This window comes from Ictidomys tridecemlineatus, chromosome 11 (genome assembly GCF_052094955.1).
Source record: "Ictidomys tridecemlineatus isolate mIctTri1 chromosome 11, mIctTri1.hap1, whole genome shotgun sequence".
NCBI lineage: Eukaryota > Metazoa > Chordata > Mammalia > Rodentia > Sciuridae > Ictidomys > Ictidomys tridecemlineatus.
Window position 1 is genome coordinate 130,727,525 of NC_135487.1, and position 17,640 is coordinate 130,745,164.

Sequence of the window (17,640 nt, forward strand, 5' to 3'; positions counted from 1 at the left end):
TACTCACTATGAGGCCTAGCCCAGTTGATGTTGTTACCTACCCTGATCCCAGTCAGTTGAGGTTGGTGTGGAAATGGTAAATCTACCCCTCCTTTCTTATATTTCAGAGACCAAGAAGTGGGTAGAAGTGCCCACTCTGATAACACTATCTGAGAATGCCAATGTCTCCCAGGCCACCTACTTTCCTGGGAATTTTGAGAATGTCTTTTGTCCCAGCCCCACACAGAGAAGGATCCTAGCAGGCAAAACCAAGGTGGAGACCAAGCAGTACTTCTGAAGTACTCTTATTCTTCCTCCTCACTAACATTCCCAGAACCAAATGGTTTTTATGGCGGGTGGGGATGGAGGAGCAGTTCTGCTATTTGGAGAGATGTCTAGGGCTCTTTGATGAATCCTGAGCCTATGGGGCACTATGGATTAGGGCTGGTCATTTTCTCTTTTAGTTCGCTTTGTGACTCCTCTTTCTGTGGATTCTCTCAATCAATTATTCTGGGTCTTCGCATTTCCCTTTTGGCTTCAGCCACTCTCACCTGTCCTTTTTTCATCAACCAACAGCCTGACTGCCAACCACCCTAGCTTCCTGGCTCCTTAGTTCCTGGCGTGGTGACCCAAGCCCATCCTGCTTTGACTGTAGAGGTGGGAGGGGAGGAGATGATTTTGGACAAGAAAAACCTCCCAAGGGCACTTTCCTGTCCTTTCCCAGGCCTCAAACCCCCAAGAACATGCTAGGCCTCCTCATTGAGGTCAGGAGGCATCAGAAGAGGTGCATGGGAAGAAATAAGGAGAGCGAGGTATAAAAGCCTGAGGAGGAGGAACGGAAGGATGGGGCAGAGCGGGGGAGAGGCCAAAGACTCCCTAGGGCATAGGGTCGCCAGAGCCTTAGAGGGGAAGTGAGGGAGGATCGCGCAGGCTCTGACAGCAGAGGCCTCCGGGTTTCCTGTCTCTTGTCAGCTTTGCTTTTTTGTGGCATTTCTCAAGGCCTCTCCCCCGTCGGCCGGTTTCTGTGTTTCTTTTCCTCTGTCCGGGTCTAGCAACAATCCACGATCTCCCCATCTCACTCGGGTCTCCGGTCTCCAGCTCGCCCTCCCCGCCGGGCCTGGGGGTGGACGGTGCTCCTGGAGCCCCGCCCCCGAGGAGTGCTACTGGCGGAGAGGGCGGGAAGGCGGGGTCTAGCGGGCCTCTGGCGACACGGTTGGCCGCGGCGGCCGGGAGGCGGGCCGGAGGCGGGCCCGGCCGGGAGGCGGGCGGGGCGGCTGGGGCCGAGCCCAGAGCTCCGGGCGGTCGCATTGTTTTCCTCCGCGGATCCGCGGCGGGAGTGGGGGCTGCGACTCGGACCTAGGGCTCTCGTGACCGACAGTCCCCCGGAGCCCACCTCCAAGCTTCACCCAGTTGGGACGACAGTCATCTCTCGCCTGGGCGCCCACCACAGACAGAACTCTGCGCGGTGCGGGCTGCTGGCCGCCCGCCGCGATCTCGATCCCGCTACCCCGGATCTCGGAGCAAGTACCGGGCAGAGCGGCGTGGAGGCAGGCGGGGAGGAAGCGGCTCCGCAGGTGAGCGGCCAGCAGACCCCGTGCTGGAGAGGCCAGGGGGACACCGGGCGCTGTGCGCCTGGCTGGCAGAGAGGGTCAGCGGAGTTGGGGCGCCCCGGGAGGAGCGACTGTGGCCAGGCACCTTCACCGCACTGCCGGGCTCAGGTCCGCGCTCCTCTTTCGACTGGGCTCTCTCCGAGTCGCCTCCCCCTGGATTAGGGAACCAGAGGGGGAATTTTTTGAGGCGCGCACCGTACAGAGAGTGGAAAACCTGGTCCCTTGCCTCCCCCGCAGGGTAAATAAGGTTCCGAGACTTGGAGAACCGGACCCTCTGGTTGCCCCTGAGGGGATGGGAAGCGGGACGCGTCGTTCTGGACTTTGGTGTCAGGGCTGCATCTTCATCCTTGTGCAAGCAGGAGTCTGAGCACCTCTTGGGGGTTGGCTTGAGCACAGAGTCGGAGAAAGGCGCCCCGAGAAACCTCGGTCCAGCTCCTCTCTCCTTCTTTTACCCCCCTCGGCCCAGGGCTTTGTTAGACTAGTCTCCCAAGGAGAAGAGCCGAGTGGCGACTGCATCCAAGCTCACCGACTCGGTTCAGCGCCGGCCTAGGGCCCGCCCTCGTCGGTTCCCAGCCTCTGGCCCTGTTTCCCTGGCTTGCGAGACCCGCCTCCGCTCCCCAACCCCCGCTCTCGTCCCCTCTCAGTCTGAGCTTGCAGGCCCCTTCAGCCCCTCCTCCCGCTAACGTGGCTCTGGGACCCGGTCCCGGCCCAGACTCTGCTACCCGCCCCTCCTCGGAGCCCCGGATCCAGCGAGGGGGAGACACGTCGAGCCCCTGGCCCCAGGCCCAGCTCACACGAAGCTCTAGACACCTGGATTATCCTCGTTGGGGGCTGGGTGGGAGGGAAGATAGGTGCCAACCTGGGGCTGAGAGCAAAGCGTTGGGGAAAGGTCTTGGATAAGGGAACGCGCCTAATCCGTGAGGCTTCTCGGTGCACCCTAGCTCCCCCTGAGGAAGGTGGACCCGGGCAGGCGACCGCCCAGGGCTTCCTGCTATTGTCCCCAGCCCGGTCTCCCCTTCCCCAACCCTTCCCCATCTCTGCTAGACTCTGGCTATGACCTCCGCCACTCCCCAGAGGTGGCTGCCCAGCCAGGAGGAGAGAGAAGGGCTGTTTCCTCTTCCCATCAAGGAGAGGTTCTAGAAGGAGGAGAAAGAGTTGGCCAGGTCTCTCCCTACAATTCCTCCAGGTCTCAGTAAGCCTCTCCCCAAGTCAAGGGGATGGGTAGGAGGTACCTAGATGCTGCTCCCCAAAAACATCTATGAAAAGCCCTCTTTAAAGATGTGTCATAGTGGAGTCTAGGGGCAAGGCAGAGGCTGACAAAGTGTTTTTAGAGGCGGGCTAATCCAAGTGTGCAGTGTGTGTGGGGGTCTATGTGAAGGGGGGTTAGATAGGAGGGAGACAGGGCCTGCTTTCCCAGGGAAGAAGGAAGGGGCTGGGGGTCCTTGTTATCAGAGCATTTTGCTGGAAATGAAGAGCATGCAAATGAAATGCAAATTAGCCTCTATTGTCCCTAGCCAGGGCGCTTTTGCTAAGAAGGCTTTTGGATTCTGAAGGTTTTAATATGGGAGTGGTCTTCATGCCCCACAAACTCTCCCATTACCCCTTTCCCCAAGGCTGGTCTTGCCGGTTCAGGAGTTTCTGGCTAGGGACCATCCCCTGCCCTCATATCTCTGGGCAGGAAGCTGCCAACACCTTTAAAACCAAACTAAATATCATCTCCCTTCCCCCTCTTCCCAAGCGGCATCTCCCTACACTAGAAGACTTTTCCTGAATTTTCACATTTACTTGTAAGAGATTGGGGCAGGAGGTGTAACTCAGGTTCTTCCCTCTTTTGTCCCTTTTTCCATCAGGTTGGAGGTCTCCTCTCCCCTTTGGAGGTCTCCTAACCCCTTCAATCCCCCTAGGAGTTACCATCCCAGGTAAGGAAGCAGGGGATAGAGCAGGGGCATCCAGGGAACAGGAAGAGGGTCTGGCTGTCCTCCCCACTTGCCAGCCAGAGACCAAAGTAGTTTCCAGGGTGAAGATAACAGTTGCCCAGGGCAACTTGGTGGGGGGGGGCAGTAGGGGGAGCTTAAGAGACAAGCTGTGTCCCTTCCCCTTCCCCTGGGAGTTCCAGCATCCGGAAACAGGGGATGGGGGAAGGAGGCTGGCTCAGCCTTTCACACCAGAGGGTCCTTAGCTAACTGACTGTTCTGCCCCTGGGGAAGGGGTCATCATTAGGTGTTCCTACCCCCTCCCCTCCTCCAGCTCTCTTGGGGCCCCACCTGACGTCAGCCTCCCCACCAGTGACGCTGGATTGGGGGTGGGGGGACACTTGGGTCCTGGTTTCAAGAGTAGAACTAATGGGGAGATGGAAGGGGGCTGGGCCTGTAAGCCTAGGGTTTCTCCTTTAGGGGACATGGTGGGAAGGGCAACTAAGGATTGTTGTGATCCCTTCACAAAGAAAGGATTCTTCTTGACCTGATTTCAGGAGCCTCCTCAGCCCCTGACTTCAGTTTCTGGGGAAGGCAGGAAGCTGGTGTGCATCTCCCACTGGGGGACCAGCCAGGGTCAGCTGGCTGGGGGAGGCGATGGGTGGGAATAAGACCTGTCTCACCATCCCCTCTACATATCCATCTTTCCAGGACTTTGGGCTACAATTGCCTGCCATTTAATTATTTATATTTCAATTTTAGAGGCAGCCTGATGAGGAGAGAAAGGGACAGAGGGGCTTATTCCACTATTTCACCTCACCAGTCCATTCTATTTCTGGCTCCCTTAGAGGGCCAGTCTATAACCGACCCCCACCCCCATCAAGTACATGCGCTGGTTCTTTGGAGCCAGGGAGGGAACAGGGGGCTAGGAGAGGCTGGGAGGGGGCACAGTGGTCCAGGAGACAGCTGCAGCCAGAGCTAAATTTAGCCTCTGATCTGGCTTTGATGCAGATTCATTTTTGGCCAAGATGGTCCCCCCCAGCTCCCCTCCCTGTCCAGCTTTTTCCTTAGCTGTGGGAAGGGCCCCCCGGAGCATGAGCTTAGATGGGGACAGTGACCCCTAGGCTGCCCCCCACACCCACCCTGTTCCTCCTGGATCCTAGAGGACCGTGGCTGCCGCACAGCTGCCTCAGCCTGGGCACGGTGCCTGAGTCACTCCCAGTGTGGGGTGGGGGTCTGAGAGGGAGAGAGAAGTAGACTTGGTGCCCTCTTTCTCTTCCCAGTGCCAAGGAGCCACTATTTATAATGTCAAGGCTTCAGTGTCTAATTATAGCTGGGAAGGGGTTAACACCAGGGGGGTCAGGAGGTGTCACCTACCAAATGTCCCAGACTCAGTCAGGAGAGAAAAGGAGAGGCTGAGTGAGAAGCCTGGAGCTACAGGCGTCCTGTCCTTACCTGGGGTCATGAAGGCAGGCCTCACACTAGCCAGTTTGGGCCAGTTGGAGAGGCAAGATCCTTGAGTGACAGTGACAGCTGGCTGGGACTAGGATAGAGCACCAGAGAGGTTCTTGCCCCCACCCCACAGGGTCTTCTGGGGATAGACTGGGAGAGAAGCTCACTATTAGATGGAGGGAACTTGGCCCCTTGCCCCACTTTTCTGCTTCTCCTTTCAGGGCCAGCATATGGGTGAAGGGGCACCCCCTGGGGCCTGAGCTGCCCCACACAGGATGCTCCGTGTCCCCTACTTCATGCCCCTGCTGCTGCTCCTGCTGCTGCTCTCACTTCCCTATCCCGGAGCCACCTTTCCCCAGGACCCCGTCCCTCTGTTGATCTCTGACCTACAAGGTGAGTGACCCTTTCCACCCCACCCCTCAGTGAGCGAGCAGAGATGAGGCCAACATGGGGTACAAGTGGGAGACGGCCCCAACCTCAAAGAAGCGAAGAGCCCGGGCCGCCAAGGGTCAGGCCGAGAAGAGGCTGGGAGGGGGCAGCTGGTGCCTCAGGTTCATTCTTTCTTTTCCCTGGGACTCTTCACTTAGAGACAGTGTGAATTGATGGTTAAAATGTCCTCTTAGGGGTTAAGGCTGTAGCTCAGTGGCAGAGGCTTAACTAGCAAGTGTGAGGCACTGGGTTGGATCCTTAGCACCACATACAAAAAAACAAGCAAATAAAATAAAGGTGTGCTGCCATCTACAATTACCAAAAAATAAAATAAAAAAATCCTGTTAGCCAGATGGGATTGTGTCTACCTAAGCTACACTAAGTGGCAAAGCACCCTTGGGTTCAATCGGGAGTGCCGTGAAAAAGGTCTTGGTAGCAGTGGTGGGATGCTCATGGTGACACTTGCCTAGAATCCCAATGACTCAGAAGTCCATGCCAGCTTTAGCAAGATCCTGTCTCAAAATAAAAACAACAAAAACTGGGAATGTAGCTAAGTTGTAGAGCAGCCCTGGGTTCAATCCCCAATACCAGAAAAGAGAAATAAAATGCCGGGCACAGTGGTGCATGCCTGTAATCCCAGTGAACTGAGTGAGACCTGTCTCTAAATAAAATACAAAATAGGGCTGGGGATATGGCTTGGTGGTTGAGTGCCCCTGAGTACAAAAGAAAAAAAAAAAAAAAAAGAAAATACAAAAATAAAAAGAAGATGAGCTTGGTGACACATTCTTTTAATCCCAGCAGTTTGGGAGGCTGAGATAGGAGGATCGAAAGTTCAGGACAGCCTCAGCAATTTAGCAAGACCCTATGCAACTTAGTGAGATCATGTCTCAAAATAAAAAGAGGTAGGGTTGAGGTTGTAGTTCAGTGGTAGAACACTTGCCTAGCATGTGTAAGGCACTGGGTTGGATTTTCAGCACCACATATAAATAATTAAAGGTCCATCAACAACTAAAAACAATTATTTAAAATAATAAATAAATAAAAGAGTTAGCTCAGTAGTAAAGGACCCCTGGTCTAAATTCTAGTGTAAAATAAAATAAAACAAATAAAAAGGACTGGGGGTATAGCTCAGTGGTAGAATGCTTGCCTATCATGCACAGGGCCTTTGGTTAGATCCCTAGTACCCCAAAACAATAAAAGAAGGTGAACTCACAGCCAGTTTACATTCCTGCTAAGTTGCTCACTAGTTCGGTGACCTTTGTTAAGCTTATTTAACTTTTCTTTGCCTCAGTCTCCTCATCTGCAAAATGAAGATAATAATAGTGTTCTACCTCATGGAGTTATTTAGGGATGAAATGAGATAAAACATGTAAAGTGATGAGAACACTGTCTGGCACAAACTAAATGCTTTATATTTATTTGTTATTATTATTAGTCACAAAGTAAAGGCCTGGTTCCCAACACCCCAACACCTCCTTTTCTACCACTTATGCTACCACTAAGCCTAGGTCTTTTTTTTTTTTCTTTTTAAATATTTTTTTTAGTTGTAGATGGACAAAATATCTTTATTTTTATTTTTTTAAATTTTTAAATTTTTATTTTTATTTATTTTATTTTATTTTTTTTTAGAGAGAGAGAGGGAGGAGAGAAAGAATTTTTTAATATTTATTTATTTTTTTAGTTTTCGGTGGACACAACATTTTTGTTTGTATGTGGTGCTGAGGATCGAACCCGGGCCGCACGCATGCTAGACGAGCACGCTACCGCTTGAGCCACATCCCCAGCCCAACAAAATATCTTTATTTATTTATTTTTATGTGGTGCCCAGGATTGAACCTAGGGCCTCACACATGCAAGGCAAGTGCTCTACCACTGAGCTACAGCCCCAGCCCAAACCTAGGTCTTACTATAATGGAAACCATAAGCCCAGTATTTCTGAAAAACCTTTATCTGTTTGCAGTCCCTGTTATATATCTAGGATTTAGAGCAATTTTAAGGAAGGAAGAACTGCAATTGGGTTTTGGGGAGTGATTGTTGGGGAACAGATCTGAACAGCAAATACTTACATGTGCCAAATGCAATTCTAAGCACTTTATGAAGTTAAATCAATTATCCCTGGACTCTGAGCTCTCTGTGAACACTGATGACTATGGTTTCCATAGTCAGGCCGGGCGGATGCTGGAGTTGGTCAGGAGAGGCAAAAACCCTGGAGGGCTGAGGTGACCTGTGAAGACCCTTGAGGGGAGAGTGCAGAGAGGGCTGGTTGAAATGGAGGAAGTAAATGCTCCAGATGGGACAGCATACAAGGTGGGTGGGGAATTGTTAACCCAAAGGCAGTTCCAAGAAAGGACTGGACTCAGCTCTGGAGTTATACAGACCTAGATCTAAATGAGCTCATGCAATTCCCTTAATTTTCCTGAGCCTCAGGCTCCTCATCTGCAAAATGGGGTCAACCTTAGCATTTACCTCATAGGATTAATGTACTAAGTGAGATCTAAAGTGCTACACAAGCTGGGCATAGTGGTGCACACCTCCAATCCCAGCGACTTGGGAAGCTGAGGCAGGAGGATCACAAGTTCAAAGCCAGCTAACTTAGAGAGGCCCCAAGCAACTAGTGAGACCCTGTCTCAAAATGAAATATAAAAAGGGCTGGGGATGTGGCTCAAAGGTTAAGCACCCCTGGGTCCAGTCCCTGGTAACAAGTTAATAAATAAATAAATTTTAAAAATAAATAATAAAGGGGGCCTGGGGATATAGCTCAGTGGTAGAGCACCCCTGGGTTCAATCCTTAGTACCAAAAAAATAAATAAACAAATAAATAAAATAAAGTGCTAACACAGTGCTTAACAGAGATTAATTAAGTGCTCAGTGTTACTGGCATCATTTTTATTAATAGCTTTTGGTTTCCTCTCATCTTTCCCTGTGCGTGGCTGGGTTTCATGCTGTCGTGGGTGTTGGGAGTGCATGTATACTGGCTGGCCCTCAGCACTTCACCTCTCTGTGTCCTCCAGGTATTTCCCCATTATCCTGGTTCCGGGGCCTGGAGGATGATGCTGTGGCTGCAGAACTTGGGCTAGACTTTCAGAAATTCCTGACCTTGAACCGGACCTTGCTAGTGGCTGCCCGGTAAACTGGCCGAGGCACAGTTGTGGGGCAGACATGCATGCTCCTGGGCAGACATGGGACCTGCATGGCCACTGCAGCATCTTGCAGGGGACACATGCAGGTGCACAAGCCATGGGACACGGATATGCTTGGACCCAGAGCACAAATGCCAAGGCATGGAATAAAGGGAGGGTAGGGAGCAGGAGGTCTGTGGTTTGTCCCTGAGCAGGTGACTGTGGCTAAGGTGGGGGGCTAAGGAGCTCAGGTGGGGCACCTTGGCTCAGCTCTGATCCTCGTTACCTACCCCTTCAGGGAACACGTTTTCTCCTTCGATCTTCAAGCCCAAGAAGAAGGGGAGGGGCTGGTGCCCAACAAGGTGAGGGGCTGTGTGGGAGGAGGTGCAGGCATGGAGATGAGCTGGGAAAGGTCTAACAGTGGTCAAGTGGGTGGGAAGGAGGATCTGAAAAGAGCCATATGTGGGGGGTCCAGATTGCCTCACAGTGTTCTACTTCTCCTTCAGTATCTAACATGGAAGAGCCAAGATATGGAGAACTGTGCTGTCCGGGGAAAGCTGACGGTGAGGAATAGAAAGAGCATCTAGGGGGAGAAAGAGGCCTCTAGCTTCTGCCCAGGGGTCTTCTACCAAGCCAAAGTTCCTACCCACTTTTCCGTCCTAGGCCACTGAGGACAATGGAAAGAGGATTAATGCTTTTTAGTTCCCTTTATATTCCTCACAAAAAGGGAAAACGAGGCTCAGAGAGGCCAAAGGACGTGGCCAAGGCTGCAGGGCTAGCAAACAGTGCAGCTGGGACTTGATCCCACATCATTCTGATTGGCTCAGGGTGGTAGCCTTACTTCTTGTGACCCCGAGTCCCAGTCCCAGCAACCTGTCACTGACCTAGAATTTTGGGTTCTCTAGGACGAGTGCTACAACTACATTCGTGTTCTCGTTCCCTGGGACTCCCAGACGCTGCTTGCCTGTGGAACGAACTCATTCAGCCCTGTGTGCCGCAGCTATGGGGTACAAGGAAGAGGGTGGGGGAGGATTGGTTGGGAGGAGAAGAACTGGGTCAAGGAATAGGAGTGCCCAGAATGCAAGGGTCCAGAAGGCATCAAGGGGACATGCGGGAATGGGTTATGGAGCCTCACTCCAAGGTGCCAAGGATACCAGCAACCTGCTCCCTCTGCCCCCAGATAACTTCACTGCAGCAGGAGGGTGAGGAGCTGAGCGGGCAGGCTCGGTGCCCCTTTGATGCTACCCAGTCCAACGTGGCCGTCTTTGCAGGTGTGCACCTGGGCATGTGGCTGGAGGGAGCTCCTACCTTACACCTCTCCTATCTGGTCTTTCCCCTGTGTCCTTGAGTGGAGGGTTGAGGTAGGGTCCAAGGCCAGGGCCAGGTCGGGGTGTGGATAGCCAAATAAGATGCAGGATGCAGACCCCTGGCCTCACCTACCCATCCCTCCAGAGGGCAGCCTGTACTCAGCCACGGCTGCGGATTTCCAAGCCAGCGATGCCGTTGTTTACAGAAGCCTTGGGCCTCAGCCCCCGCTCCGCTCCGCCAAGTACGACTCCAAGTGGCTGAGAGGTCAGGGCGGGCCTGGGGGAGGAAGCCTATTCTTGGGGGGAAGGTGCAGAGGGAGGACTGTGTGGGAATCAGGCAGAGGGTGTGGCAGTAGGCTCATGTATACAATAGGGAGAGGACTTTCTGGGCAGATATAGATACTCTTCCATACCTTTGCCTGTCACTCCCCACCTCAGAGCCACACTTTGTCCATGCCTTGGAACATGGAGACCATGTCTACTTCTTCTTCCGAGAAGTCTCTGTGGAGGATGCCCGGCTGGGTAGGGTAAGGACATGGGCACCAGGGATGGTAGCTGGAGGGTTCTTTTGGGTCCTAAGGAGCCAGTGTGAATCTGGGGAAGATTCTGGGACCCTAATCTGCACAGCACAATCCCCTGGACTCTGAGCCCCCACCTCGGTGTGGCCCCCAATTCTACCCTCACATTCAGCTGTGAGCTTCATCCTGACCTGATTGACCTACCATGCCGTACCCTCAGCTGCGGCCTTAATCTCTGTCTTGGTGCTCTTAACTCACCTCCTCCCTCTCAGCCAGTCGACTCTCACTTTCCTCTTCCCCACCGCACAGGTGCAGTTCTCCCGGGTGGCCCGTGTTTGTAAACGTGACATGGGTGGCTCACCTCGGGCCTTGGACCGCCACTGGACATCCTTCCTGAAGCTGCGGCTCAACTGCTCTGTCCCCGGGGACTCTACGTTCTATTTTGACGTCTTGCAGGCCTTGACTGGGCCTGTGACCCTGCATGGCCATTCTGCTCTCTTTGGAGTCTTTACCACCCAGACCAATAGGTTGGTACCAAGCTGAGCACCAACAGTACGACTCCAAGTGGCTGCCAGGTCAGGGCGGGCCTGGGGGAGGAAGTCCCCTGTCTCACCAACATCCAAACTCCCCTCTCAAAGCCTATATATTGATGAGCCAGGTGTGTTGGTTGCATCTGTCATCCCCGCTACTTGGGCAGCTGAGGCAGGAGGATCACAAGTTTGAGGCCAGTCTCAGCAAGATCCTATCTCAAAATAAAAAATAAAAAGAGGTGGGAGGTGGCTAGTGGTAGAGTTCGCTGGGTTCAACCCAGCACTACCCCTGCGCCCTCCCAAAAGCCCACTGATGACGGCAGCGAGAGAAAGCTTTAAGCAAAACCAGTTTGCTACCCACCTTTTGTTCTGGCAGCATGGCACCCAGAAGCTGCCCTATCCCTTAGTGTCTGTCCCCTAATATGATACGCAAAAGGGGCTACCGCTTCCTACCTAGTGGAGCTATGCAGTCCCTCTCAACCAACATTTATCCTACATTTTTTTTCTGGCTCCCTCCAGCATCCCTGGCTCTGCAGTCTGTGCCTTTTACCTGGAAGACATTGAACATGGGTTTGAGGGCAAGTTCAAGGAACAGAGGAGTCTGGATGGTGCTTGGACCCCCGTGTCTGAGGACCGGGTCCCCTCACCCAGGTACCCAGATAGTGTTGGCTTTTGGGGGACAGAAGTAAGCATTATCTAAATGGGATAGGGAGGAGGGGTGAGGTGTCCAAGGCCTGGGAGGGGGCTTAGCAGTGTGTTGGCCATGGGATTGAAGAGCTGCAACAGGGATGGGAACAGTTGTGCAAGAGTCTGTGTGGAGGGCACAGGGGTTACCAAGTATTTTTAGGAGCAGTGGTGGGACACAGAACCTAACTAAGCCCAGGTTCCCCACACTAAGGCAGCCCCTTCTCATGTGCCCACCAGGCCAGGGTCCTGTGCAGGTGTGGGTGGGGCAGCCCTCTTCTCCTCTTCTCGAGACCTTCCTGATGATGTCCTGACCTTCATCAAGGCTCACCCACTGCTAGACCCTGCTGTGCCACCTGCCACCCACCAGCCTCTCCTCACTTTCACTAGCAGGTATGGGGCTAAAACTACTAGCTAGCACCTCCTGCCCTCAGCCCCTCTCCTCTTTCTCTGACCCTAGAAGGTAAATCACATGATGAGTACTTCACGGGAGGAAGTACTCATGAAGGTGGAAGGGAGAGAGCTAAGAAAGGAGCCCTGGAGTGAGGAGTCGGGATGCAGGAATGGGAACCAGGACTCCTGGGCTCTCCTTGAATGCTCTAGCTGAACAGCTTACGCTGACCTGAGGCCTATTGCTCCAGGGCTCTACTAACCCAGGTGGCTGTGGATGGCACGGCTGGTCCCCACAGAAACACTACTGTCCTGTTCCTTGGCTCCAATGATGGCACGGTGCTGAAGGTGCTGCCTCCAGGCGGGCAACCTGGGCGACCCGAACCTATCCTATTGGAAGAGATTGATGCCTACAGCCCCTCCCGGTGAGACCTCTGGAGGGCGGCCCCTGCAGAGCTGGAGGGGAGTGGAGGTGCAGATGGGGAAGTGGGAATGGGTTGGGAATTCCAACATTAGTTTCTTTTTTTAGGACAGGAGCTGTGGGATAGAGAAAGGGGCTTGGTGAAAAGACCAGATAGTGAGTTGGGGCAAGGTGATTCCATGGATTGTGCTTGGTTGCTCCTGCACCTCCTCACCTTCTGCTCATCACTTCTCCAAGGGAAAGGTAGCTCCACCTGTCCCATCCTGAGTCCTTCTGGCCTCACCCTAGGTGCAGTGGGAAGCGATCAGCCCAAACAGCAAGACGGATCATAGGGCTGGAGCTGGACATTGAGGGTCACAGACTCTTTGTGGCTTTTTCTGGCTGTATTGTCTACCTCCCTCTCAGCCACTGTGCCCGGCATGGGGCCTGTCAGAGGTAAGAGGGGTCTGAGGCCTGGCACTGCCTGGGCAAGCTTCCTGGGCCAGCAGTAGCACAGAAAGATCCACAGGTGGCAGGGAGATATAAGGGATGTTTGGGTGAAAGAGTGCTTTAGGCATTCTGAAGGTGGGCAACAAGCAGGGTCTGGAGTAGAGATTGGGGCCGATGCAATGGGAATGTAAGGCTGGGAGTCTCCTGTGAACCAAGGTGAAAGAAGAGGCAGCAGAATGGAAGGGAATAGAGTGGAGTCCCAGCCTCACATGACTCGGTTTCCCCTAGGAGCTGTTTGGCTTCTCAGGACCCATACTGTGGATGGCACAGTTCTAGAGGTTGTGTGGACATCACGGGAACTGGTGGGTAAGTAAGGAGCCCCTGAATCTTCTGAGGATTACATTCCCTACCACTAAAAGAGGGCTAGGATGCAAGATGGGGACAAGGTGTAGAACTGCCCTGAGCCACTTCCTTTTCTTCCTAGGACTGATGTGGATCAGGTTGGCAACCAGGAATTCACAGAGCATGGCGAATGCCAAGGTAAAAAGCAGGGGTGGCAACAGCTGCAGCCAGAGGTGCACATGGTTCTGATAGTCAGACACGCCCCAGGCATAGGGTTTTTGTCTTTCTTGCCTTCTGTGGCACAGTCACCTCCATCAGTTCTTCATGAAGCTTCCCTCTGACCCCATCTTTACCCTCTCTCTCCCATTTCATAGATGGAGCTACTGGAAGTCAGTCAGGCCCTGGGGATTCTGCTTATGGTGAGTCCTCTTGTCCCAGCTTCACCTTCCCTTACTTAGCCCACACACCCAGGTCTGTGTCCCATGGCAGCAGCAGACCAGTACCTGGACCTCACCAAAGGTCATGACCCTCCTTACATCCAGCATATAAGCTCAGTACTTGGATATAGAAGGATGCTTAATAAGTGGCTTATGAACAAATAAATCAGAGAATGTCCTGCATGGTTAGCCCTTCCCTATGCCCAGACCAGAGTAGAGGCCGAAGTTCCGGCCTCTTGGATTCCACAGTGGGAGGGATCCCCTGGGTAGGTGTTGGGTGGAGAGCAGGCGCCTCACTGGCTCTGACCTGGTCTTTGTCCCAGTGTTTCTGAGTCCTGGCCCTTCCCCTGAGACCCCCAGTCCCCCCAGTGATGCCCACCCCGGGCCCCAGTCTTCCACTCTTGGAGCTCACACTCAGGGTAAGGGGGTTAATTGGGAGGGACAGGAGTGAAGTGTGGGGCCGCTGACTCCTGGCGAGTTCTAAGCCTGGCACTGACTGGTGTTTGGTCTCTAATGCCTGTTTGGAGTCTCCCTTCCCAGATGCCCCACCTCCTTCTGCACGGACGGTTTGGCGGTTGTTCTTGGCATGGCTACAAGGGACCAGGACTGGGCTGGGGACTCCCCAGGCCCATGCTCTGGCCTGTGTGTGAGGGGCAGTGCTTTGGACTGCGTGTGTTGAGGGGTGAGGGGAGGGGAATCCCAAGGAAGGAAGGCCAAGGCCGCAGGAGTAAAGCCAAGCAGCAGGGGAGGTGGTAGAGGACCCTCCAGGCCTGGAGGTGGTGACCCGTGCACCCCCTACCCTAGGCTGAGCCTCCCTCTTCCTCTGGGTTGGCAGGTGTGCGCCGGGACCTCCTCCCGGCCTCGGCTTCCCGCTCTGTCCCGATACCACTGCTCTTGGCCAGTGTAGCCGCAGCCTTCGCCCTGGGCGCCTCAGTCTCTGGCCTCCTGGTTTCCTGTGCTTGTCGCCGAGCCCACCGACGTCGGAGCAAAGACATCGAGACCCCGGGGCTCCCACGACCTCTCTCCCTACGCAGTCTGGCCCGCCTGCACGGCGGCCCCGAGCCCCCGCCACCCTCCAAGGATGGGCAGGCCGCGCAGACGCCGCAGCTCTATACCACCTTCCTGCCTCCCTCGGAGGGCGGACCCCCGCCCGAGCTGGCCTGTCTGCCCACGCCGGAGTCCACCCCGGAACTGCCGGTCAAGCGCATCCGCGCCGCAGGAGGGCCCTGGGAATGGAACCAGAACGGCAACAACGCCAAGGAGGGCCTGGGCCGGGCGCGGGCGGGCCCGGCGGGCGGGTGCGCGCCGCGCGTGCTGGTGAGGCCGCCGCCGCCGGGCTGTCCTGGGCAGGCGGTGGAGGTGACCACGCTGGAGGAGCTGCTGCGCTACCTGCACGGCCCGCAGCCTCCTGGGCCGGGCGCCCAGCCCTCGGTCCCGGCCTCCGCGGCCTTCACCTCGAGGGCGCCCCCGCCGGAGCCCGGGCCAGGCCTGTTGGCCGACTGCAGTCCCCTCCCGCGCGAGTGCGCGCCGCCGCTGAGGCTGGACGTGCCCCCCGAGGGCAAGTGCACGGCCCCAGGCGCGCGGCCCGCGCTCTCCGCCCCGGCGCCCCGCCTCGGGGTGGCGGGGAGCCGTCGGCCGCCTTCCGCCCACCGTGCGCCCCCGGCCCTGCTCACCAGAGTCCCCTCAGGGGGCCCCGCCAGGTACTCCGGGGGGCCCGGGAGGCACCTCCTCTACCTGGGACGGCCGGAGGGCCACCGAGGCCGCGCTCTGAAGAGGGCGGACGTCGGGGCGCCACAGTCGACTCTGAGGCCGCCCCTCCTCGGGCCGGCCGCTCGCCTGGCTGTGCCCGACGGCAGCCATTTTAACTTTTAAAGGAGCTGCACCACCGCCTCACCGGGGCCCTTGAGGCCCAGGTCCTCGAGGGCGTGGGGGTGGACGCGTCTCCGAGGACAGGTCACCTCCGGCCTTCTGGACTCCGAGTCCCCGGGGTCTGGCCCCGGGCTTATTTATTGACTGTCTTTCCCCCAGTCCTCAAGAGGAGTGGGAGGCAGAAGCCGTCCCTCAGCGAGCCACATTCCGGGACTGGCAGACCTCCATCCCCTCTCCCTTCCAGCCAAGCTGCCTTAACTCGCCCTCGGGGCCGCTTCCACGGACCGAGCCCCGGGCGGGCCGCACGGCGGGCGGGCCGGCGCGCGGACAGACGTGGCTGGGGCCACGCAGCGTCGTGCCGCGTCTCGGGCCTCCCGGGACTGGGACGTGCCTCCTCCTACTGTGTAGGAGCCTCCGCTCCCCAATACAGCTGTGTCCCTGAGCTGCTGCCTGGCTACTCGCTGTGGGGCGGGCACGGGGCGTGGGGTCGGTCGGCGCCAGCGTGGGGCGCCTTCGCCCAGAACCTGCCTTCACCTGGTCGAGCTCTCCCCAGCAGCGGGAAGGCTGCGGCCCCACAGGGCCTGCCAGCCTGGTTTGCCGAAGGCGGCACGCGGAGGAATGGTGTGTGGGGACGAGCCAGGACCCAGGGGACGCGCCGCAGGGCCAGGGGGCCAGGGGGCTGGGGAAGCACGCGAGCACGTGCCTGGCTCGAGATCGGTTCTACGGGGCGGGGAGGAAATTTTGGAGGAATAAAATGAAGCTTCGGCGAGACTTGAGTTTTAGATCAGGAAATCTTGTCCCAAAGAGAATTGGGCAGAAAGAGGTTGGATCGCTTGAGGGGTAAAGCTGCGGGAAACAGCGAAGCACTCGGCCCTGCTGGCAGCAAAGGTTTCCTGGAGTGCTTCCCCTTCAGGTAGCGGCAGGGGAGGTTGCCAGGGCGTGTTTCGTGGCGCGCATGCGTAGCGACGCTCCGGCCAAGCGCCGCCGGAGCCCGCTCGCCCGCGCTCGGCCTGCGCGTGCGCACGGCGGTGGTTCCCTTTTTCTGGCTGGTGTGGGTTGCAGATACCTGTTCATTACTTTGGGTACCAATGGGAGGGACGAATACCCATCTGCCTCACCCACACCTTGCGTTGAGGACAGTTAAGGCTTGTGCGGGTGGTGGCTGCTTTTGCGGATTTGCAAGTCAGGTTTTTCTTCCGCGCGTGGCCGCAGCGTCCGCCCGGTTTGCGCCCTAGTCCATTCCTGCCGGCGCCGCCTGGAGGCCGCACTCAGCCCTGCAGCCCCTGGAAGCCTCCCCGGGGGCTCACCGTTCGCCCCACAGCTGCTCTTTTGATTCGATCGGTACTGGATTTAACCCAGGGTGCTTGACCCCTGAGCCTCGTCCCCAGCCCCTTCTTTTCTTTTACTGAGAGACCGCGATCTTCCCGCTGCAGCCGCTGGGGTTGCAGGCGTGCTCCGGCTTCGCTTGCTACCAAATGTTCGTGGCGGGAAACTTGGGAGAAGAGTCTCCTGGAGAGAGCGGAGCTTGCTTCTGCTTCCCGGTTTACTACTTGAGACCTCCCTTCTGCCCTAGGCCCCTGTTCCCTCCTCCCTGAGCACCAGGTCGGGGGATGGCTGCTTCTTCATCCGCTCACGCTTAGGGTCTTCGAACCTTTGCGATCTGGTTTTTAACTGAGCAAGGCTTTCCCTTTGCATCCTCATAACTTCACTTGTACGTTTAGCCCTCAAGGTGGGGTTTTTTTTTTTTTTTGGGGGGGGGGAACCAGGGATTGAACTCGGGCACTCGACCACTGAGTTATGTCCCCAGTCCTATTCTGTATTTAGAGACAGGATCTTACTAAGTTGCTTAGTGCCCCCGCTGTTCCTGAGGCTGGCTTAGGCTGACTTTGAACTCCTGAGCCGCTGGGGTAACAGGCTTAACCTTCAAGGGTGTGTGTGTGTGTGTACACCCAGGGCCTTGTGCAGGCCAGGCAGGCACTCTACCAACTGAGCTATACCCCAGCCCAGCCCTCAAGGTTTTGATATGTCCTCTGAGAGTGAGATATTCCTCATGACGCAGTTAGGCTTGTTTGGACAAATATAGTTGTCCTCCAGAGTTTAACTTCTCCTCCTGTGTGTGTGTGTGTGTGTGTGTGTGTATGTGTATTGGGGATGGATTCTGCCACTGAGCCACATCCCAGCCTCCCGATTTTTAAAATTTTTTGAGACAAT

At 55.8% G+C, this 17,640-nt stretch overlaps 1 protein-coding gene across 13 annotated transcripts; it reads left to right on the plus strand.

Moving 5' to 3' along the window:
• Positions 1-1,221: 1,221 nt before the first annotated feature.
• Positions 1,222-15,871, plus strand: Sema6c (semaphorin 6C). Of its 13 annotated transcripts, XM_040287556.2 has the most exons (19): positions 1,223-1,553; positions 3,440-3,508; positions 5,176-5,347; positions 8,395-8,509; positions 8,801-8,864; positions 9,009-9,065; positions 9,408-9,509; positions 9,683-9,773; positions 9,955-10,074; positions 10,248-10,336; positions 10,637-10,854; positions 11,377-11,508; positions 11,782-11,934; positions 12,183-12,356; positions 12,641-12,787; positions 13,070-13,147; positions 13,266-13,321; positions 13,498-13,542; positions 14,396-15,871. In XM_040287556.2, the coding sequence occupies exons 3-19, from the start codon at positions 5,230-5,232 to the stop codon at positions 15,430-15,432; spliced, it is 2,796 nt and encodes a 931-aa protein (XP_040143490.2). In that variant the 5' UTR covers positions 1,223-1,553; positions 3,440-3,508; positions 5,176-5,229; the 3' UTR covers positions 15,433-15,871. The 13 variants fall into 13 exon arrangements, with proteins under 13 accessions (XP_077883718.1, XP_040143490.2, XP_077883717.1 ...); XM_078027592.1 differs by lacking the exon at positions 12,641-12,787 and having other exon boundaries at positions 1,222-1,553; XM_078027591.1 differs by lacking the exon at positions 9,955-10,074.
• Positions 15,872-17,640: the final 1,769 nt, after the last annotated feature.

Excerpts from the sequence above, each read along its gene's own strand:
- Sema6c (XM_040287556.2), top strand. The coding sequence starts at position 5,230 with ATGCTCCGTGTCCCCTACTTCATGCCCCTGCTGCTGCTCCTGCTGCTG. Across the intron at positions 12,788-13,069 it reads CGGCATGGGGCCTGTCAGAG|GAGCTGTTTGGCTTCTCAGG; the intron begins GTAAGAGGGGTC and ends GGTTTCCCCTAG. Across the intron at positions 13,322-13,497 it reads AGAGCATGGCGAATGCCAAG|ATGGAGCTACTGGAAGTCAG; the intron begins GTAAAAAGCAGG and ends CCCATTTCATAG.